This window comes from Balaenoptera borealis (genome assembly GCF_965194805.1).
Source record: "Balaenoptera borealis genome assembly, chromosome: 12".
NCBI lineage: Eukaryota > Metazoa > Chordata > Mammalia > Artiodactyla > Balaenopteridae > Balaenoptera > Balaenoptera borealis.
The window spans coordinates 89,981,739-90,005,006 of NC_138869.1; the positions used below are offsets into that span (position 1 = coordinate 89,981,739).

The 23,268-nt window shown below is 43.3% G+C and overlaps 2 protein-coding genes across 10 annotated transcripts in view; one reads left to right on the plus strand and one right to left on the minus strand.

Annotated features, from left to right (window-relative positions):
* The window catches only part of GPLD1 (glycosylphosphatidylinositol specific phospholipase D1), a 68,631-nt gene that overhangs the window by 43,329 nt on the left and 2,034 nt on the right, over window positions 1–23,268 (plus strand). For 4 of the 8 annotated variants that reach the window (XM_082346341.1, XM_082346340.1, XM_082346343.1 and 1 more), the window contains 17 exons: window positions 422–529; window positions 757–784; window positions 888–1,027; window positions 4,047–4,112; window positions 5,723–5,846; window positions 7,863–7,999; window positions 10,110–10,296; window positions 13,356–13,466; window positions 14,813–14,887; window positions 14,987–15,143; window positions 15,813–15,954; window positions 16,769–16,874; window positions 16,963–17,056; window positions 19,875–20,051; window positions 20,392–20,552; window positions 21,639–21,665; window positions 22,135–22,185. In XM_082346341.1, coding sequence (XP_082202467.1) covers window positions 422–529; window positions 757–784; window positions 888–1,027; window positions 4,047–4,112; window positions 5,723–5,846; window positions 7,863–7,999; window positions 10,110–10,296; window positions 13,356–13,466; window positions 14,813–14,887; window positions 14,987–15,143; window positions 15,813–15,954; window positions 16,769–16,874; window positions 16,963–17,056; window positions 19,875–20,051; window positions 20,392–20,552; window positions 21,639–21,665; window positions 22,135–22,185 — 1,891 coding nt within the window. Of the gene's footprint in view, window positions 1–421; window positions 530–756; window positions 785–887; window positions 1,028–4,046; window positions 4,113–5,722; window positions 5,847–7,862; window positions 8,000–10,109; window positions 10,297–13,355; window positions 13,467–14,812; window positions 14,888–14,986; window positions 15,144–15,812; window positions 15,955–16,768; window positions 16,875–16,962; window positions 17,057–19,874; window positions 20,052–20,391; window positions 20,553–21,638; window positions 21,666–22,134; window positions 23,195–23,268 lie in introns of those variants that run through there. The other 4 variants (XM_082346344.1, XM_082346342.1, XM_082346345.1 and 1 more) reach the window with 3 other exon arrangements.
* MRS2 (magnesium transporter MRS2) overlaps window positions 21,730–23,268 on the minus strand; it is a 35,390-nt gene continuing 33,851 nt past the window's right edge. The window contains exon 14 of one of the 2 annotated variants that reach the window (XR_014232475.1): window positions 21,730–22,165. The gene's annotated coding sequence lies outside the window, so the exon portion shown is untranslated. The remainder of the gene's footprint in view (window positions 22,166–23,268) is intronic. The other variant, XR_014232476.1, reaches the window with a different exon arrangement.

Below are 23,268 nucleotides of genomic sequence, written 5' to 3' on the forward strand. Positions count from 1 at the left end.
TGTTGGGGTAAGGAGCCATTTTTGGTGTTTTTAAAACAATGATTTTTGAGAGTAATTCGACTCAAAAGAATAAAAATACTTTATATAGCTCCTTGAACTCTGAATTCACAAAACTAAACATTCTTTTTATATTTTATAGTTACTTATCTTTGTATAAATATTTGATTAGGGTACCAGTTTGCTCTTCAGCATTGGGCAAATTACTGAACTTTTCTGTGCCTTAGTTTCCTGTATGTGAAGTAGGACTATGATAGCACCAACCACTCGGGGTTGTTGGTAGGATTAAATAAATAATGAATGTAAAGCCCTTTGCATGGTGTCTGGCACATAATAATCCTGGAATAACTGGTAGCTGCTACTGCTGCTGTTATTATCTTCAACTTCAGAATCAAAACAACTCTTATTCTAATGCTTTTCTCAGGTATGTGCCTGTTGAAGATCTCCTGGAAATTTATAAGAAACTCTATGGCCGAGCAGTCATCACCAAAAATGCCATTGTTGACTGTTCATACCTTCAGTTCTTGGAAATGTAAGTGTAACTAGAGGAATATTTGCAGTCGATTTTATTGTGACTTCCTTAACACACTTTCCAATGTTTTAGTTTTCTGAGAGTGGGTATTGGATTTATGGATTTTGCTTGTTCAAAGGCAGTTGCTTGATAGTGGATACGTGTTGCTGGAATCTCTTCCTCATTAATTTGCCTCATTTCTTTGTGGAAACCACAGCTCACAGTTAAAATTATTGTTTATGTTGCAGGTATGGTGAGATGTTAGCTATTTCCAAGGTAAAGGCATTTATTCTTCAAAATCTTAAAGTGTTATAAAGATACCTTGAGAAGCACTTGATTCATTTATTTATTGACTTATTTTTCTTTCTCTTTGCCATAGCTTTATCCCACTTATTCTAGAAAGTCCCCGTTTTTGGTGGAACAATTTCAAGAATACTTCCTAGGAGGACTGGATGATATGGCATTTTGGTCCACTAATATTTACCGTCTAACAAGTTTCATGTTAAAGAATGGGACCAGGTGAATTCTTACTCTATTTCTCCTTCCAATCACTCCCTGCTTTGCTACCCTGTCCCCAACATAACTCTCAGGTTTTTCAATTGATCAAATGAAGAACAAGAAAGTCTCATGAAGTGCTATCCTATCCTAATCAAGAAGGAAAAGAATGGGACTTCCCTGGTGGTCCAGTGGTTAAGACTCTGTGCTTCCAATGCAGGGGGCATGGGTTCGACCCCTGGTTGGGGAAGTTCTGCATGCCACGTGGTGTGGCCAAAAAAAAAAAAAAAAAAGAAGAAGGAAAAGAATGGAAACTGTTTTCTCAAAACTCCAACTAGCTCCCATCTGTTTAGGTTTGCTGATGTCTCTCCTGTCTTAGGGATGAAGAGGTAGATATTGCAAGGTTTGTGGTCTGGTAGAAATGGCTCAGGTGGGAAGGAATCTGCTTCCACAGCTGCACTGCATCTGTTTCTTCTGGGAGACCCCATGCTGTGGGCTGGGGTGTCCGCCTCCCCAAGCTCCAGCAATGGATGTGGCCATCCTCCTCTCCACCCGATCGAGCTCTCAGGGCTCCAGGGTTTAAAAGGTTACTTCACCTAACCCCCACACTCCAAAATGAAATCGGAAATGAATGCATTTGTAAAGCTCAGCCTTCTGTTGGAATTTGACATCTAGCCCAGATGGGACAGTTGCTCAACCTCTAGCTCCTTTTCTGTTCCTCCCCAGCACACCTAGGACGAGTGTCCATCAGAGACTCGGATGGCGCGTAGACCAGGGTAGACTGGTCTTGTCCCCAGTTCCAGCTGTAGTAGACACCTCGGCTCTCACAGAATCTGTTCATGGTCTGAGGGAGCCAAGGTTCTCTCAGAACCCATGTCCGACCATACCACTGAGGATGCAGCCCCTCCCTCCCACGCTGTTGAACTGAGCAGGGTAGGGATGGGTCTGGATAGGGACCCCTGGAGGCAGCACCTGCTTCAGGGAAAGGGCAGGGTGGGAAACTTAAGCAGCAGGGGGCAGGGAGAAAGAGGGTTCTGTGGCAGGAGCTGCACTGGGGTGGCTATTCTGGGTGAGGATCATAGGAGGGTTGGGCTTTATAAGTTCAGGGGCCTGTATAAGCACAGCTCCAGAATACTATACACTGGATGATGTTCCTTTGCCCTTAAAACATTTGCTAGTATTCAAAGAATGTTAACCATAATTATATATTATGTTTTATATTATATATACAACATATATGTGTATATGTATATACAACACACTTATATATATTGTGTTGATTTGAAACAAAATTCCCTTTGATAAATTTGACCTTAGCCTTGCTTTTAAGACTCGGCAAGTAACAGTGTGGCAGATGGAAACCATCCAATATAAATAGCACTTTTAATAGTGAAAATTAACCTTCATTAAAATCCCCAAGCTCCTTTATGGCTGTGGGTGTTTCAGTCCATGTGAGTTGTGGAGAGGATGAACTTTGGAATTTAAGAGACGTGTCACTCTCTATTGAGCTATCCCAAGCAAATTGTTAAATCTCCCTAAGTCTTAGTTTCCTCATGCATGACAGTAGGCAGTAATAATTCTATCTTTCTCATAGGGCTATTGTGAAGAGTAAATGAGATCACTCATGTAAAGGGTTTAGCCTACAGTAAGCACTTGATAAATGTGGGCTACTAGTAGTAGTGTTAGAAAAAGGTTAAGTTTATATTGGAGGGATTCATAACACATGGCCATGTTAGAGTGAATGACCTACATTTATTTGTTTTATAAAGTCCAAGTGTATTGATCCTTAAATTGGAAAAACAATTTTGGTGTTTGTCTTTGGCTCAGTTGTCCAACATAGCTAAGGAAAGTTATGTAGCTGGACCTTATTCTTTAATTAGGAGGAGATAACTGAGAAAGAACAGATTTCTTGTCTCTTGATCTGTCTTAATTTATCAAGGCAGAAAATTCCATGAATTAATTGTATCTTTACAGACATTTGCAAAGAAAGATTCATCAGAATTTATGCAACTTTGTGGGAAATTTGGAGAATGCTCCAAAGAAAGAACACAAACTCATGACAGAAAGAAAAGCATACGTATTTTCACATTATAACCATTTCTTAACTTACTAATACGTGATCTTCCAAAGCAAATTTGTGTTACTTGAAACGCATAGTATATTTTCCTAAAGAAACAGTGAAATAATGGTAGTTACGTTCCCAGCCAGAACTCTACTTAACTCAAAAAGTATTTGTAACTGTAGTGCTAATCTTGTAAGGCTGCCGTCTAAATCCCGGTGGTGCAGAAAAGAGAATTTGAGGGAAAACCTTTTCCTCAGCTTAAAGCTGGCCCTAAGAAAGATTTTGATGGGAAAAGTTTGCCTTCAGCTTCTTTCACCTCTTTTCTGAATTCCTTTTCTAGCAACCAGTCCTTTTGCCCCAGGTTCATACTTCCTTCATACTGCCCTGAAACTCCCTCAGTGACCTCCAAAGCTTCCTCGCCTTCAGAATAGTCTTCATTCTGGAAGAGACTCTTACAATGTAATACCCACTCCCTTAGTGCTTCTGTTCACTGTTAGGGAGAAAGTTCACCTCTTACATTCTATCAGCAGCCTTTTCACTTGTAGAAAGGGATACTTAGTTACCTATTTAATTATTAGTTTATAAATTTTTGTTTTTAAAGGAATGAGAATGAGAAATTAAAACACTGAGCATAGATGGGCAAAAGGTGGCAGAGTTGGGAATCAGTTTCTTTCAGTCTCTAATCCTGAGATGGTTCATGTCAGCAGGGAGAACTCAGCAGGTGGAATCAGGAGGGAAGGGGGAAGGCTGTGAGTCTAGGGTGACCAGCCGTGTGGTGCTGCCTGTGTTACCGTAATAGCACCTGCTTATCCACCCTCATCAAGTAGGACTCGGTCCCTTTACCAGTCCTGCCTGGCTAAGTCATAAAACCTCTGCATGAAGACTTTTGGAGGTGGTTTGAAATGTTACACTGATTCTCAGAAAATTTCATGCTTGAAAAGAAGATAGAAAACTGCCTAACTCATTTGACTATTTCCCCAGTAACTGCAACCTACCTGAGAACCCTCTGTTTATCACATGTGGCAGCCAGCAAAACAATACCCACGGGTAAGTGGATTCCGAAATGGCTCATAGAAAAAGAACATCTCACTCACTCAGAGGGGTGCTCAGTAGACTCTGAAAGCGTGGGCTTTGTAGACAGAGGTTCAGATTTCCAGGTTCAAATTCCATTTACAACTGTGTGATTTTTAAACAAGTTGCCTAATTATTTTTTGAGCTGCAGCTTTCTCCTTTGGCAAACTGGAATAAGTACATATCCATACTCCCAGAATTATGGTATGGATTATGTGCAAGAATGGATGTAAAGCAATTAACACATTAGTAAGTTGCTCATTAACTGGTAAATGATAGTTAATAGTATTATTATTATTATTATTATCACCACGATTATTGTTATTATTCATAAAGTTTGGCCAAATTCCACCCTGAAAAAGTAATTATCAACAAGACAGGGTGGGGAGAAGTCCTCTCAGTTAGTTTCTGAGGAAGAGGGCCAGAGGATCTACTTTGTATTCTAAGGGGTGGTATTCCCTGATGGACTCAGGTACCAACCACCAACCATTCATTCATGCATTTAATAACTATATTAATCCTAATAAATATTATTACTAATAATACAATTACAATAAAATAGTACAAATTATAAAATAATATTTCCTCATCATTATGTGCCAGGAACTAGTTCAGACATTTAGAGACCTCACTGGGAACAAGACAGAAACAGTTTCTGCTCTCAGAGGATGGTGGGTGGATGGGCGCTGAACAAGAACTTGTAAATACCCTTGAGTATTAGGAAGGACAAGTGTTGGGTGCTCAGGATGTACCACAGAGTGTCCTCAGTCACAGGAGACTTCCTGTGAAGAACTGATGCTTCAACCAAGATATTTAGGGTGAGCAATTGTCTGATACTCCAAAAGAGGGCATCGCAATAAAAGATGCTAAGGTGAGAGAGAGTTCGGACCTTCCAAAGAATTGAAAATGTGCAAAAAGTGTTCAGGTAAGCCCTCACTTTTTAATTTATGCGAATTAGGTAAGTTTTGTTTTGTTTTAATTACATTGAACGCCTTTAGGTTGGGTTTGCAAGCTCTAGATTGTTGGGATCCCTACACTGGCTGGTATCTTATGCGGCCCCCCTTTGTTCATTTGTTGCCCAGCTTCCACTGTAAGCATTTCTGAAACCTGTCTGGCTTCTTTAGGCATCTGATTGGTAGACTGGTTAAAACATATGAATTTGAAAATGTATTTTTATTGTATAATTAATTATTGCATGTCTTTAAGGATAAATCAGTCCACCTGCATACTGGTTTCCCGAACAGCTATGACCTTTTCTTGGCCATTTGTATGAAATGTTGACTTTTGATTTTTTTTTTTTTTTTTAAATCTGGAAGGAATTCAAACTTATACGCTTATAGATCTTATTTTTGTTAAGGACAGGCTTTTTCAACCTTGGAAATGTGTTTATTAAAAGATGTTGTGGAATCTCCTATAAAAGTTTTTCTAAAATTTTGTTTTTTGTGTTGCTGTTCCTTCAACTTGCAGATGTTAAAATTTTATGACCTTTTAACCTGTGATTAACTTGACTATAGTTTTCAACTCAGTTATTCAGGGTGAGTTGCTATTTCCTCAGTCTTAACCAGTTTATTCCTCTCTCTTTCTAGCAGCTCAAAAGTACAGAAAAATGATTTTCATAGAAACGTGACTGCAGCCCTAACTAAAGATATTGGAAAACATATAAACTATACCAAACGAGGAGTGTTATTTAGTGTGGATTCCTGGACCATGGTAAGAATTTTCAGCTTTTAATGGAGAGACAGGCACCTGCCGCTTCCTGTGATACTGCGTTTTGTAGAGTCGCTGGCTGTTTAATCGTTCATTGAAAGTCACCTGGGCGTGAGCCAGGCTCGCAAGTATCCTTGGCCTCCAAGTCTGGCTTGTTCCGGAAACATCCTATGACGAGAGTCTGGACCCCAGTGGCCTTTGGCAAGCCAGGTGGAGCCCAAGGTGGCCGTGGGGCCAGTCCTGCTCTGTCCTTAGGCAAAGTGTGTCAGCAATATTGTAGGCCCACTGTGCAAGGTCCCACACCAAGGGGAACGCCACTGCATATGAAGTTCCTCCATGAGATCATCTTAAGTGTCATTCCACCAGGGAGATAGAAGATGAAAGGGAAATAGCCTCTGACATTTAGAAAATTTCAGTCTAATAGGGGTGATAAATACAAAAATAACCATTTGTGAGTAGGATGCAACAAATCCTATGGTTGGGGTTGGGGATGGGTACATAGCCTCTCATGAGGATAAAAAATTATATCCCTACTATCAGAGAAGGCTTCATGGAGGAGGTGGCATTTGAGTTAGGCCTTGAATACTAGATGGTTTTTCATCAGTGAGCATGTATTTCTGGTAGTGGGTTGGGAAAGTTTCACGATGTTTGGAAATCTGCGTAGTTTTGTTTGCCTGGAACACAAGACAAGGGATACAGGGTACTTGCGAGAGTTGGGGAGGGAGAAGGGTTTAGACAACATTGTGAGCTGGGCGAGGGCCCGGGCAGGGCCTGCTTCACAGGTCTGCAGCCTGCATGGTCACACAGAAGGCCGCCTCACTTGGTTTAATGCTCTGCTGTCATTGCCTTAAAACTCTTAATAACTTGGGAACAAAGAACTTTGCTGAGTTCTACAAATTATGTACCCACACCTACACCTGGGAAGCTCTGTCAAAGCAACTCTCATTTGGTCTTGCAATTATGTGGATCAGTCTCCTTTGCAAAGGGAAAACTGTGTAAGAGAAGGACTTTATATTCCCAAGGCCTGGGTGGTACCTGACATGCTTCTTCCTGGATGAATGAGGATGCCAGAGCTGGGCATCAGATGAGCAATCTGCGGATGGCAGGCCAGAGGTGTTAGACTGGAGAAACGGAAGGCACGGTCCCTTCCTGCAGCGCCCTTATAACCTGCACTTCTCTGGAGCCTGAGCTGTCCAGGGCTGTCCCGTGGCTCTGAGCTGATTCTGCTCTGGGGCAGGCCCGGGAATTCTTGTTTGGTCTTATGTTACCCCTGGGTGGATTTCGGGTTGTGTTCCCTGAACTTGCATGGATCTAGTGCCTGGCCAGGTTGTTCAGGGCGACTGCAGTCTGTATTTGTGTCTCTGCAGTAACCACGCTAAGAACAATTCAGCATCCCAAGCTGAGGGGCTTGCCGTCCCCTCATTTCTCTCGCATACAGCTTCCAGCACTCCGCATGTGACCCCTCGTGTCTGCCCGGTTTCTTGGGACTCAGAGCAAATCCAGCAGCCTCTCAATTTGAGTGTGGTTGGGAGGGTTTCTAGCATTCCTGGTGGTATTTCAGTTCATTTGTTTTGGGGGAGGGAAAGAAGGATATATATATATATATATATATATATATATATATATATACACACACACACACACACAAATATAATTACAGTTCTAGATTTGAATGGACTTATCTTTAAAAAAAACTTCAGTTCGTAATAATTATTTTGTTCAGTTACATTCTGCAAATTAATAGACCATCCTGAGTTGGTTTAGGTTAATCCCAGCTGACTCTTTCCGTGATGGCCCTGACCTCTAGGGCTATAACTCCCATCTGTGAGCACACACTGGGGGTGGATTTCACTCTCCTAATTGCCGGTCTTAAGTCGTCTTACTTGTTGAATAGGAATCGATAAGTTATTTTTCAGCACTTGTAATAACTTGTTTCCTAAAGTCTAATGCTTTTGGCAGGAAACGGTAGCTTTGTTGATTATGCCGTGTCTTTTTCTGTCTGTAATCATTTTATTTCAGGATTCCTTATCTTTCATGTACCAGTCTTTGGAGAGGAGCATACAGGAAATGTTTACTGGCAGCTCTCAGCCACAGAAGCATGTTTCTAGCCCCTCAGCATCTTACTACTTGTCATTTCCCTACACAAGGCTTGGTTGGTACGTATGAGTTTATCTAATTCCTGAACGTTTTCATCAGTATTAATTTCAAGCAGTCATTCACAAATGTTTAAAATGGTGCCTGTTAGCACTTTATTTTCCAATCAATTCATCATCAACAAAAACAGTAATTTTGTGGTTAAGTTCTGGTAAAGATAAAATTATCTCCTTAAAATTGGTCAAAAATATGTTTAAATACAAACAAGTTTTACTTTATTAAATAACCACAACAATAAACTATTACTTTATAGAATATTTGTAAAGCTTCAACGTTTTTGGAGATAGATTATTACAGATATCTTGGCACCTAATGACATTAGAAGGATAAAAGCAGGTAGCTATTATGGTGACTGGACTATTTATAACTTCATAAGGCAAAAGCCTAGCACACCACAACAATTTTATAAAGAGAATGTTAGGGATTCCTCTGATTTTAAAGATCAACTGTTACCAAACTGAACTCGGGTCCCCTCGCCCAAGGCACAGCAAAGCCAATCTACTGATACCAAGCTGCGGTGAAGGAAAGTACAGCATGTATTGCAGGGCCCCAAGCAAGGGAGTTGGAGATAAGCCTCAGGTCCACTCCAATTCAGTCTTCGAGTTAAGGGTGTTTAAAGGGGGAGACCAATGAAGCTGGGATCAGTCATCGTCTTGTGACATTTCTGTGACATTTCTTAATCATACTGTCAGGGGTCAGGATGTTTCGGTTTATGATTCTCTGGCCAGGTGGTCCATGGCTCGGGGATCTGATAGCTCGTCTTGGCCTGGAGAAACAACCTGAGTTTGTACGTTAATGATATCTACAACAGCCATTTTAGTACATTAACGATGTTATCGACAACAGCAGTTTTAGTCATCTGACTCTGGTTGAGATAGTGTTCAGTTAGCACAGGATTGAGGTCGGAGGGGACAAGAAAGGGAATAAAGTTTTGGATAGAAAGATTAATCATAAACTCGGTAAGGGAACTTGGTTTTAGGGGGACTCAGTTTCACAACCAAACTGAGCCCAAGGATATAAAAGTGACTATTTTTGGGGGGTTTTTGTAAAACCTCTTTTTTTAAACCACACTTTTTAAATCCAAATAACATTGCATTTCCCTTGGAACAATAAACCGACAGCCCTTCCTCTTCAGGCCGCTAATGCATTCAGCTCCAGCACAAGGAATGGGGGGCGAATGCTGTCTTTACTGGCCATTCATTTGTGAATAATGAATAGCTCTTCTTGGCTGCCTTCCTGAAAATCCAAATGAGGGCCTCCTGCTGGGCTCTCTGCCACATGGTGGGGGGAGTGGGGTGGGGGGCAGCACAGAGGTCCTTCCTGGGGGCCATTACTGGCCAGAGTCCAGCCTCGGGAGTGCAGAGACCAGCAGTGTCTCCACGGTGTGCATCTGACCCAGTTCACCAGGCGTCACACCCGTTAGAAACTGCTCTTCTCTTTTTCCTCTGTTCCGCTATTTATTCTTATGTGGTCATCAGAACCAGAATAAATAAATGACTTTTGGTCATTCCAGCCCCGCCAGAGACATTTGAACCATTGACTCAGTTTGTCCAGCTCTGTAACTGGTAGGTCATGGACTCTCATTTAGAAACATCCTCTAAACCTGTTAGGCATTGAACTTTTTCCGATATAAGCCACGCTATGTAGCTATGGTAGAAATAAAATGGTCTACTTACCACAAACTTGTCTTTGATCAGGTAACAAATTGAAATGAGTTGAGCCGATTGTAAAGTAACCTGTGCCATTGGCTGATGGCGAATTTCCTCTCTGTTCTCAGGTGGAGCCTGGGATTGTGCTTTGGCTGCTCTGGGTTTTGCATGTAGGACAAGGTGCTTTTGTGAGGATGCTTTTTATGTGTTCAGGTTATATGGTCCAGAAATGCCCGGAGGCCTTGATTTGTCCAATTTTGTTGTTATTTTTTCTGCCGGAGAACAAGGCTGAATCACACAAACAATATAACCTCAGAGGTGAATATTCACAACAGTCATACAGGATGGAAAAATCCATGAGAAGGAAGTTAAATTCTAGAATCCAGAAAGGAAAGGAGCAGGAGACAGTTTTACTCATAGCTCTCAGTAGACACTGCAGTGGGTTCCCTCTTCTTCCTTACAGGGCGATGACCTCGGCTGACCTCAACCAGGATGGGCACGGTGACCTGGTGATGGGCGCCCCGGGCTACAGCCGCCCCGGCCACATCCATGTGGGGCGCGTGTACCTCATCTATGGCAACAACCTGGGCTTGCCCCTCGTCGACCTGGACCTAGACAAGGAGGCCCATGGGATCCTGGAGGGTTTCCAGGTGAGGCCCCCATCTCATATTTTCCCTTTTAGTGTCAATAAGCCACTGCCCGCATTTCCTGGCAAACTCTTCCAGGATGAATGACTAATAGCAAGAATAATGATAGTAACAAACAGCTGGTGGCCAGCACTTGTATAGTACTTTTCATGTTTAAAAGCATGTTCACGTCATTAATCTCATTCTATCATTAACTTTGAGTGTTTAGTCCAATACCTTCCAGGAACAGCCATACTATTTAGTGGCTTTGAGTAGCCAATCAGAATGTGATATCTTGATAATATAAAACCTCGTTTGGTGTGTTTCTTTTAATATAAATATTTTATCTTGTAAGAATTTTAGATTCACAGAAAAGTTGTAGAGACAGTACAGAGAGTTCCCATGTACCCTTGACCCAGTTTCCCCTGTGTGTTAACTTCTTACGTAATTATGGCATACTTGTCAAAGTTAAGAGACCAACACTGATAAATTGCTATTTTTTAAAAAAAATTATTTATTTATTTTTGGCTGCATTGGGTCTTCATTGCTGCGCACGGGCTTTCTCTAGTTGCGGCGAGCAGGGGCTACTCTTTGTTGCAGTGTGCAGGCTTCTCATTGCGGTGGCTTCTCTTGTTGCAGAGCACAGGCTCTAGTCGCGTGGGCTTCAGTAGTTGTGGTATGCGGGCTCAGTAGTCATGGCACACGGGCTTAGTTGCTCCACGACATGTGGGATCTTCCCGGACCAGGGCTTGAACCCGTGTCCTCTGCACTGGCAGGCGGATTCTTAACCACTCTGCCACCAGGGAAGCCCAACACTGGTAAACTGCTATTAACTGAACTCCAGACTGTTCAGGTTTCATTCCGTTGAGTGGTTATTCACCACCAGAGGAGTCCCGCAGTGACTGTACAGATGTTCCACACGGAGGCAGCATGAATTCCTCGTGGGAGCACTAGAGACCGGGAGGGTTTTCCTCCCTGACGTCTTTGGTAATAGTCCTTACATGAGCAATAAACAAGGAGGGGCCGACAGCGCCCTGCTACCAGCCACAGATGAGTATTGGGGCTTTGGTGGCACTGCAAGCTCCAAATATCAAGCACCAGGGGAATTTGGGGTCAGATGGTTTCTTGTCCCAGACATACCGTTAAAACGTTCGCTGTGGAGTTAATGCTGTGAAAAAAATAAGATGGCGCACCTGAACATACTTTAAATAATGAAAAGTCCAATGGTTTATAATCTAGGTTTTAAAAAAATAAATTTATTCTTGGCTGTGTTGGGTCTTTGTTGCTGCGAGCGGGCTTTCTCTAGTTGCGGCGAGCGGGGGCTACTCTTCGTTGCGGTGCATGGGCTTCTCATTGCGGTGGTTTCTCTCGTTGCGGAGCACAGGCTCTAGGCATGTGGGCTTCAGTAGTTGTGGCACATGGGCTCAGTAGTTGTGGTGCACGGGCTTAGTTGCTCTGTGGCATGTGGGATCTTCCCGGACCAGGGCTCAAACCCATGTCCCCTGCATTGGCAGGCGGATTCTTAACCACTGCGCCACCAGGGAAGTCCATATAATCTAGTTTAAGCTCTGATGGAGGAGCCTCTGAGTCCGAAAGGTGTTAAGTTGATGGCCAGTGTAGGAGGTAACACAGTCCCAGAGGGACAGCATTTTCTGGAACCTTCTGACACCACATGAGAAAGTTCCGAAATAAATCAACTCATTCTTGTTACTTCTTTCTTCACCAAGCCATTCCCCTGTCAGACTGTGGTGTAAAGTGTAATCCTTTGGTCTCCTGTAGACAAGGAATAAGAAAGGCAGCTGCTTCCTGTGGATGAGAAATTCTCTCAAAGACACTTGGGGTGAGGAAGGAGGTAGCTCCATGCTCTCTTGTCCCAGTGACCTTTGATAATTTGGAAGATGGCCAGATTAAGGCATGTGCTAGGGATGGGAATCCTGTACTCATCCCTGGTCTGCAGTTAACCTTTCTGGTCCTTGTCTATAAAGTGGAAGATTAGGATAGATAAGCATTTGCCTACTTTAGAATGCTGTGCTTTTCTTGGAATGATGGTTACCCTGCAGGAGGGCTTGATAGTAAAGCTGGTGGTGATGAAACGAACCCATCTTCAGTTGGCAGGGACCTCTATTCATTTGTCCCCATCCTGCCCCAATGTGCTTGTGTTCCGGGGCAGTCCTCTCTCGTTTATCAAGTTCCTGCCTTGTAGAAAGGGGCTGTGTTCTCAAATGCTATTGCACACAGGTATAGAGAGATCAGTCAACAAATAACAGATGTGGGTTCTGGGGCATGTGTGTTATGTGGCAAGCATCACTTGTGCAAGACTCTTCATAATAGGAGAACCTCATGAGTTATTTTTAGGTCTAGGCTCATTCTAGACAGCAGGAGATGAAAGATCTAGAAAATCCACCTTGGAAGAAAATTGTCCCTGAATGGAGTGAATTTTCCAGCTGTAAACCACAAAAGTAGGAGTAATAAAAGTATGTACGTTAATCCATGTGAAATGCTTAGTGTCTACAGCACTGTCATCAATAGAACTTTCTGTGATAATGGAGATCCTTTAAAGCTGTGCTGTTCAGTGTGGGAGCTACTAAGTGCTTTGGCTTTTGAGCATTTAAATGTGGCCAGTGCAACTGAAAAACTGTTTTGGTTTAATGTTAGGTAATTTAAATTTAAAAGTAATAGCCACATTTAGCTAGTGGCTACCGCACTGGACAGCATGGCTCTAGAACATCCTGAGTATTCGACAGATGTTAGCTACTGTTATGTGATTATTATCTTGGATACTTTCCAAGAGGAGTCTGGTCCTTAGCGTGGGGCATGATACACACCAGGCCATTTTCTGAAAACCTAGAACTTTTAAGAACCGACCTTCTTCTCTCCGGCACCTCATCTTCCCCTCGGGGCAGACAGATGAGCCAAACACATCCTTAGGGCAGAGCTACCCACCTGGCGGGTCATGGCTGTGTTACAGGCGGCTGCAGTTCTGTTCCTCAGTCCTGGCGTGCTGGGCGGGGTCCCCCAGGGAGTCAGGTGTGCTCTTCTGGAGGTTGTGGCTCAGCCAGGGGAAGTAACTGTTGCCTCTTCAGCCCTCAGGTCGGTTCGGCTCTGCCGTGGCCGTGCTGGACTTTAACAAGGACGGCGTGCCTGACCTGGCCGTGGGAGCCCCCTCAGTGGGCTCCGAGAAGCTCATGTACACAGTAAGGAGGCTGCGGGGGGTGATGGTGGCGGATGGGGCGGCAGGGGAGGAGACACTGAGCGGAGGCTCTGGAGGAAAGCAGGCAGCAGGGGTGCCGGGCAGAGCTTTTGTGGGGAGATGATCCCAGCCCCGCATTCAGGTGCTTGATGGGACTCCGGTTACCTGGCAGCTCCTGTTCCTGCCTCCCTGGCCTTAGTTGGGCTTCATGGGTGGCACTCCACCAGGTACTGTACTCTTCCTCCCCCCTCCCCCGGGATGCTGAATGATAGGGAAGGCAGAAATTCCAGGTAATCCATAGCTTCCTGTCGTCACAGCAGGGAGGTGACTTCCTGGATCTTTCCTCTCATGCAAGGAACCCAACGGGTTCCCTCTTTTCTTACCGAGAGCAGAGATCCTGGGTCCTGGCCCACAGGGCTTTCCTCCCACAAGTCCTCCACACCGTAGCCGGGCACCGCGAGTGACAGTGGAGTCAAAGGGCCTTCGTCTCCCTCTCCCACTGCAGGCTCACCTCTTCCTCTCCCTCCTCACCCTGTTTCTAGTCCTGTGAACAATTTGTCATCCAGACGCATCAGGTGCCCTCACGTTAGGAGTGGTGCTCATCCAGCTCCCTCCACCTGGAAAGCCCTTTCTCCCCTTTTTTCTGTAGGGGTGAAATGTCACTTCTTGCAGGAAGTGTGATCTAATCTCTGGCTCAGGAGACACTTTGTTGTCCTGTGCTCGCTGCACCTTTGTAGCTCCCCACGCTGTGGTGTCACAGTTGCCAATTGGCCAGCTTTTGGGGCGGAGAGAGGTTGGTCTTATCCATCACTGTGTACTCAGTCCTTGGCTCACTATGGAAAATAAATGCATGTAGAAGGAGTAGGGATGGAGACAGGCAAGCTATAAGATGAGAAGTGAGAACTAGTTCGTAACACAATAACAGCACAGCCTGCATCCCAAGGCAAGTAAGCAGTACTGACACGACATGTTAGTGTTCAGAGAAATAATGGGCTGGGCTGGGGGAGGGCTTCGTTGAAAAGCCAGAAACTGAGCTCAGCCTTGAAGGGGTGGGGAGTTGAGCAGGTCATTCTGCAAATACACTGAACAATTATGGATGGCAGATCCGGAGCAAGACGCTGGGGAGGCAAAGATAAAAATGACAGTTTCTGCTTTGGGGCTCTAATAGTCTGATGGAAGTGGCCAGCACACAGGACTGGACACTGACTTCTGGCAGTAACTAAGCTCCTGAACCTACAGGGCTCTGACGGTGATTTATTTCATCATCAGTCACCTTTGTCTTGTTATTATTTAAGGTTCTCGGGTCACCACCAAGTCTTAACGATCGCCCTGTGGTTTGCCCTTGTCTAGGGTGCAGTGTACATCTACTTCGGTTCCAAACAAGGAAGACTATCTTCTTCCCCCAACATCACCATCTCTTGCCCGGTATGTTGAGCACCTTTGAGAGGTACAGAAAACTAGAACTCGCCATATCCTACTTGCCTCAAGGGCTGAGTAAGACGTGTTTTCCTGTTTCCTCTTCAGGACACCTACTGTAACTTGGGCTGGACACTCTTGGCCGCAGATGTGAATGGAGACAGTGAACCTGACCTGGTGATTGGCTCCCCTTTTGCTCCAGGTGGAGGGAGACAGAAGGGAATTGTGGCTGCGTTTTATTCTGGCTCCAGCCACAGCGACAAAGGTAGTGCTTGCTGGGGCTGGGGGTGGAATGGGCGGAGACCTCCGCTGCTCTAGTCTGTGGTGCCTTCTCTTGCATATGGGTTTTTGTCCTATTTTCCTCATTGCATAGCATTTCACCTAAATTTTCTAACACTCTTATTCTTGCAGATGTTCTGGCAAATGATATGGATAGATTCACTGAATAAACAAAGAGGGATCCAGCGTGTAGATCCAGATCCAAAGGAGGGGGCGATAGTTATTCTTATAGTGTCTCAGTGGAATGGAAGAGTAGAAACACTCAAGCATCCCAGTGATGCTCTAACTGTCCAACAGGCCCTTTTTGCTGTGCGGCTTGTGGGATCTTAGTTGCCCGACCAGAGATTGAACTCGGGCCCTTGGCAGTGAGAGCACGGAGTCCTAGCCACTGGACCGCCAGGAAACTCCTAACAGGCCCTCTTTTTAAATAGCATCCTCCACTCCACAGAAGTGAGCTCTAGAAATGCATTGCTTATATGAAGCGTGACTTCCATTTCTGACGTTGGGGCCCTGGGGACAGCGTGGGGGCACATAAGAGTTGTGGCAAAAACTCAGCCCAGTGAACCCTTTTCTCATTGTCCTACAAAAGGGGCTCACTCTTTCCATTCTGGTAGTCTTTCCACGTAAAGTAAAAGGCACTGGTTGTCTTGTGTAGAAGAGCTGAATGTGGAGGCGGCCAACTGGATGGTGAGAGGCGAGGAGGACTTCGCCTGGTTAGGATACTCCCTTCATGCTGTCAGTGTCAACAACAGGACTTTGCTGTTGGCTGGGAGCCCGACCTGGAAGAACGCCAGTAGGTGAGCACTGATGTTGGGGCCCAGGGACCAGTGAGCATGAGGGCAGGTGCCTGCAGCCGTGGGAGCCCACTGAGTGTGGGGTTCAGAGGAAGCAGCTAAGGAATTCTTACCCTTCAAGGAAACGCTAAGGCTCTGGGGCAAGGTTGCAAATGTTCCTTTTTAGACGTTTAAAAGAGAGATGGGTGTGTTAGTTTGCCAGGGCTGCCATACAAAGTACCATAGCCTGTGTGGTTTAAGCAGCACGAATTGATGGTCTCATAGTTTTGGAGGTTAGAGATCTGAGATCAATGTGTCAGCAGGGTTGGTTTCTTCTAGGGCGCCTCTCCTTCGCTCACAGACAACCACCTTCTCCCTGTGTCCACACAGCCTCTTTTCTGTGCACCCATCCCTGGTGTCTTTCCCTCTTCTTACAAGGACACTAGTCATATTGGTCAGGGCCCCACCCTAATGACCTCATTTTAGCATGATTACTTCTTTAAAAACCTTATCTCCAAATGCTGTCACATTCTGAGGTACTGGCAGTTAGGATTTCAACATATAAATTTTGGGGGAACACAATTCAGCCCATAACAGTAGGCATCCCTCTATTTTGTCAGTCGGGAAGTAGAATGGTCAACCTCACATCTGGAGAGCCTTGATATTGGGATTCATTCTGAAAGCACCCCACGCTCATGCCTAGGATCACAGGGACCAGGAGCATACAGGGAGGGGGGCATGGGTGGGGAAGATGTGGGTTGTCCTTCCTTGGACCTCAGTACCTGGCCAGCATTGAATCCTGTGCCCCATCAGCTAAGACCAGTGTGCTTCATTCCAGTCTGGGCCATTTGTTCCGCACTCGTGATGAGAAACAGAGCCCTGGACGGGTATCTGGCTATTTCCCACCAAATTGTCAAAGCTGGTTTACCATTTCTGGAGACAAGGTATGACAGCCCCTCCCTCCCCAGGAAAGTGGACACCACAGAGAAAGTTTTCTTAGCTGTACTATATTGACTTACTGCTATTTCACAGGCAATGGGGAAACTGGGTACCTCCCTGTCCAGCGGCCATGTGATGATGAATGGGACCCGTACACAAGTACTGCTGGTTGGGGCCCCAACTCAAGGTAGGTCGCCCGCCATGAAATTTGCTTCTTTTTAGTCATGTGGCTCCTTGACCAAGTCATATTTGGGGGAAAGTTAGGAGATATGGGGGCAGACAGACCTGCGTTTGAATATTTCCTTTTCTCATTAATAGCAAGCTGGGTCACCTTGGGGAAGTTACTTAAACTCCCTGAATGCAAAACACAGCTTATAATATCTGCTTCAAAGATTTGCTGAAAATCACATGTGAAAGTAACTTGATGCGTTTTTTTTTTTTTAAAAGGAAAGCCCTTTAATTAATTAATTAATTAATTTTATTTTTAGCTGTGTTGGGTCTTCGTTTCTGTGCGAGGGCTTTCTCTAGTTGCGGCAAGCGGGGGCCACTCTTCATCGCGGTGTGCGGGCCTCTCACTATCACGGCCTCTCTTGTTGGGAGCACAGGCTCCAGACGCGCAGGCTCAGTAGTTGTGGCTCACGGGCCTAGTTGCTCCGCGGCATGTGGGATCTTCCCAGACCAGGGCTCGAACCCGTGTCCCCTGCATTGGCAGGCAGATTCTCAACCACTGCACCACCAGGGAAGCTCCAACCTGGTGTGTTTTTAAAGCTCCTATCCCATTGAGCTTGGAGACGGAGCAAATTTTATAAACCAGTTCACCAGGAATAGGTCCACTCTGAGGGTATATGTTAATAAAACATTATTTTGTTTAATTTATGGGTGAGTTAAAAGAACAAAAAAATCTACTCCCTCCAAGAGTATAAAAGTAAATTATGCTTATTGTAGAAAATTGTGAAAATATAAAGAAGTATATAGAAAAAAAACATCACCACTTATCCAGATATTTTAAAGCTTAAACGCATACATGTTTTTTCACACCTAATATTTTATATCTTAAGCATGTTCTCATGTTAAATATTCTTCTAAAACATTACTTTTGATACCTGTATCACATTATTTCCATATGCACATGCCAACATTTACTACCATCATCCTACTGCTAGAGGGTCTAATCTTAAGGCTCTTACTACATATTGTGAAATTATTTTTCAGAAAGATTTTCGTTTCATACAATATATTTGAATAATACGTAGAAGTGGATTGGGCAAAGGAATGGTTAAATCTTTCCTTGCATGAGTAAGGACACAGCATTACAACAGAAAGTTGCTGAGTTAGCTTTGGAATTGTTTTTTGTTTTTCTCCTTTACAGAGTCTAGGTAGTGATTTCTAAACTCTTGCCACACACATTACTAATTCTGTCTCACCACTCTTGCTCCCAGAGTGATGTGAATTAGAGCTTCCCAAATTTTCTCAGTTTTAGTCCCTTTACTGCCTTAATAATTTTCTCCATTATCAAATATTGTATAAAATACAGAATAAAAAGGTTAATTATATATATCATGATATATATGATATATAAATGATGCTTTTGGAGATAATTATAAATTCACATGCAGTTGTAAGAAATAATAGAGGTCATGTTACATTTTATCCAGTTTTCCCCAATGATGATAATCTGCACACCATAACCAGTGTCACAACTGGGTTATCAACAGATATAATCCACCAATCTTGCTCAGATTTTCCTATTTTTACTTGTATTTTGATTGTATTTCACCCACCTAATTTGAGGGGCCCAGACAAAATTAAAATTTGTTACGAAAAATTATCCAGAATTTCAGGTAACAGGAGAGCATAAAGCCAAGCACAGGGCCTTTCTCAGTGTGGGGCCCCGTGTGACTCAATAGGTTGCGGACGCTGTGTTTATGTCCTAACAGCTTAGCTCCTTTGGGGTACTGTACCACTTCTCAAACCCTGGAATCAGATTAGACACCGCTATCCTCATTTTGATCCACACTGATTTTCTAGTGGTACCTGCATTTTACCGTAACAACCCATTATGATAAAATCCCAGTTTTGCAAAGATGTGACATCATTGAAAGGAACATAGGGATCTAATGTTGAAACTGTGACCCACCCCCAGCAGGTAGCTCATGTGGCGTCAGACAGACGTCAGTTACCAGCAAAAATTCAAGACACCTGCAGTATCCCCGTGAGTTCGCCGAAGCGTTTCAGTGTATAGTTGGGGAATCGCAGCTCTATGGACAGATTAAGTTAAATGTGAAAAATCTGATCTACTTTCAGGGAAAGTTTGAGTAGGACAGTTAGGCTTGTCCCTCTCACCCTGTCCCCTGCCTCGGCAGGATCTCTGGGTCAGACTGGCCACTATACACAAGTTTGAATATTCAGTGAGGATTTTAGGGTGCTGATTAAAAACTATGAAGTGCTTTCAGTATGAAAAAGAATACTCAATGATGGCAAGGTTGAAGTGAGATGGGAACTCATACACTGCTTGTGAAATGTCAATCGATATACCTTTTCTAGAAAGAGGTTTGGCAAAATGGCAAGAGCCATTCCCCAAATCCAATGCTATATGGGCCCCTTCTAAGAATCTGTTCTCAGAAAATACTCAGAACTATAGGGAAGGATATTTATCATAGTACTAATTATAAAAGCAAAAAGTTTAAAATGGCCTGAGCGTAAAAAAGAATTTTATAATCTGCAAAAACCCCCATTAAAATGTGTGTATGTATATGTAAGTATATATCATCGTCCAGAAAGAAATATATGCTTTATATACGTTTTCTTCTTTATACTTTTTTGGGGTGTTTCCCACACCTTTTATAATGATCATATATAAAAAGAAACCTTGGCATTCACAAATTTAATAGTTTTGACTATCTCACAGTAATCCTGAAAGTCAATGACACAAAGTAACCTATAATTTCTATGTCCTATCTTCGTCCTTGTGATGGCAGCAGTTACCTTACTGTCGTTTATTTCAGATGTCTTGGCTAAGATGGCATTCCTGACCACGACCTTGCACCAAGGTGGAAGCACTCGGATGTATGAACTGCCACCTGACTCGCAGCCTTCTCTGCTTAGCACCTTCAATGGAGACCGCCGCTTCTCCCGATTTGGTGGCGTTCTGCACTTGAGTGACCTGGATAACGATGGCTTAGGTAGGAAGGAACGGTGTCTCGGGCCAATAAGAAAGTCCTTTGCTTAATTGATGAGTCCCCCTAATTGGATCACCTAGGCTCTACCCTCATAATGAATCAAGACCAGAGCCGGATGTACAAGAGTAGTACTTTTTGAACATGGTGACACGAGAGCCACCCACATCAACTATTATTAATTATAACAGAAAACAAAAGCCTCTGACTACGTTGGAATGAAATCAGGACAGACCTAGTAAAAGATGTACTAATATTATTTGTGGAAGGTTGGGTCAGGATCCAGCAGTGGCACAATGAGAGCAAGGAGTAGATACTTCCTGCTGCTGGTTTTCATTGTTTACAGATGAAATCATCATGGCAGCCCCACTGAGGATCACAGATGTAACCTCTGGACTGATGGGGGGAGAAGATGGCCGTGTCTATGTGTATAATGGCAAACAGATCACCTTGGGTGACATGACAGGCAAATGCAAATCATGGGTAGCTCCATGTCCAGAAGAAAAGGTAACTGTTCTTGTACACAATTCCATACCATCCTGGGAAAGGATGGCTACTTGCTGATGCCTTACTAAATTATGTCCACTATAGAACTCTAATTTATTAAGAGTTTCTGCCTGAACTCAGGTAACCTGCCCCTTCCCTGGGGTCAGGACACAATCCCTTGCTTGTGTTTGTAGGCCCAGGCTGCCTGCTTGCCAGCAGTTCTGCAGTGTTCACCCCCCACAGCTGCAGTTGGATGTGGTGTCATGTTGGTTCTTGGTCATAGCCGGCCAGTGCTTGGTTAGGAGCCCAGGGCAGAAGAAAACAGGCCATGGCCATTGGAGTTTCATGAAGACTCCCCATCTTTTTATTTCATCTTTCATTGCTTTATTTTATTCCTTTTCTCAGGTGGGTTTCCTTAAGTTTCCTGGGTCTAAAACACTTGGCTGTTATTTTTAAACTTAAAAATTACTTTTTAAATGGCAAAAAATGAAAGTTTATTGTAAAAATATTAAAAAATACACAGTACAAAGAAGAAAATTAAAATCTACCTAGAATTTTACTCTACAGAGATAACGTCTATTAACCTTTTGGTGTATCCTTCTAGTTTTTTTTTGCTATGAACTTAATTGCTACCATTTATTGTGCATTCACTCTGTGCCTAGCACTATGGTATACATAAAAAAATCGAATCCACATCAAAGCTACTAATTTGGTACTTAATACCCATTATAAAGAAACTGAAGACTGGAGAAGGAAGTTGTTACAGGTCACACTGCTAGGAAATAGCAGAACAGAGACTTGAACCAAGAGCTGATTCTCAAGTGCACTCTTAACCACTACACTGTGCGTGTGTATCTTAACGGTGGTGACCATATTGTACATGATTTTGTATACAACTTTAAGTTTTCTATGCCTTCCTATTGTCTTATACAATATATCTACCAGATACCTGTAGAGTGGAACTCCTGTAAGTGGAATTTCTGGTGACAAAGGGCTTCTCTAAAATGAAGAAATATGAGTGTAGGGGTGTAATTAAAATTGGTTTAAAAAAACCCCCATGAACAGTAATAACATTAATAGTCTCCCTTTCTCATCACTTTCTTTCAGGCCCAATATGTATTGATTTCTCCTGAAGTAAGTACCTTCTGAAAAAAATGAAAAACTACCAAAAAAAAAAAGCAGCCCTTCCCCTTATTTCAAGTTGATAAAATAACATGGTGCTTTTCTTTATAAATTATTTTATTTTTATTTTTATTTTTGGCTGCGTTGGGTCTTACGTTGCTGTGCACGGGCTTTCTCTAGTTGCGGCGAGTGGGGGCTACTCTTCATTGCAGTGAGCGGGCTTCTCATCGCGGTGGCTTCTCTTGTTGCAGAGCACAAGCTCTAGGCACACGGGGTCAGTAGTTATGGCTCGCAGACTCTAGAGCACAGGCTCAGTAGTTAGTTGTGGTGCACAGGCTTAGTTGCTCTGCGGCATGTGGGATCCTCCAAGGCCAGGGCTCGAACTTGTGTCCCCTGCATTGGCAGGCGGATTCTTAACCACTGCACCACCAGGGAAGCCCCATAGTGCGTTTTCAAAGGCTACTAACAGTGTGTTTTCCAGGCAGGCTCAAGGTTTGGGAGCTCTGTGATCACTGTGAGGTCAAAGAAAAAGGTGAGTACCAAGACTGTACCACTTTGATATCTGCATTTGTTCTAAGGCTGGGATTTGGGGATGATCTCATTTTGTATGTAGATTTTTTTATTTGAAAAATAGAGGGACACACACAAAAAAACACTCACACATAATCCCATCATTTTTTGGTGAAAAGATTCCCTCACTACCCCTCCAATTTCATCCTCTACAGCAGGGGTTAGCAAATTACAGCCTGTGGGCCAACTCTAGCTGGCTGCCTGTTTTTGTATAGCCCATGAACTAAAAATGATTGACATGTTTGCAATGATCAAAAAATATATTTTGTGACACATGAAATTTACATAAAGTTCAACTTGCAGTGTCTCTAAAGTTTTAGTGGAATATAGCCACTCCTTTCTTTACAGCTGCTACTATATCGTTGATCAGTTGCCTCAGACTGACGTCCCACAAAGCCTAACATATTATCCTGGCCCTTCACTGGAAAAGTCTGCCAACCCTTGCCATATTGGCTAAGCACTGCTAATATTTTGGTTCTTTTTCTACAAGACTGTTTTTGTATGACTTTAGAAACATACACATGCCAACTGTGTTTTAATGCCTCCTTCCAGACAAGTACATAGAGAACTGATTCTTTTCAATGACTGAATAGTAATTTATTGTCTGGATGTACCATATTTTATTTCTTTGGTTTACTTTCTCATAGACATTTAGTTATTTCTTGTAGTTATTTCCATTTTTTTCCCTATTACAGACAATGCTCTAGTGAGCATTCTTGTATCTGTAACTTTATATCTTTATAATTGTGCAAATTTCTCTGCTGGTAAGATTCCTAGAAGACTGCTAGGTCAAGGGGTATGCACATTTTGAATTTGTAATAGATACAACAGATTAAATGGGTTTTATCTTAAAATATACAGCTAAACCACTGATTCCACTCATTTATTTTAGGATATGACACTGTATGGAATTATGCTAGGCTATGAGAGACAGAAAGAGAAGACCAAGTCCCTGCTCTTGAGGAAAATTATACACATGGGAAGTTAAATAAAATGCAAATCAGTATAGGATTAAATGGTAAAGAGTAAGTGAACTATGGGATGA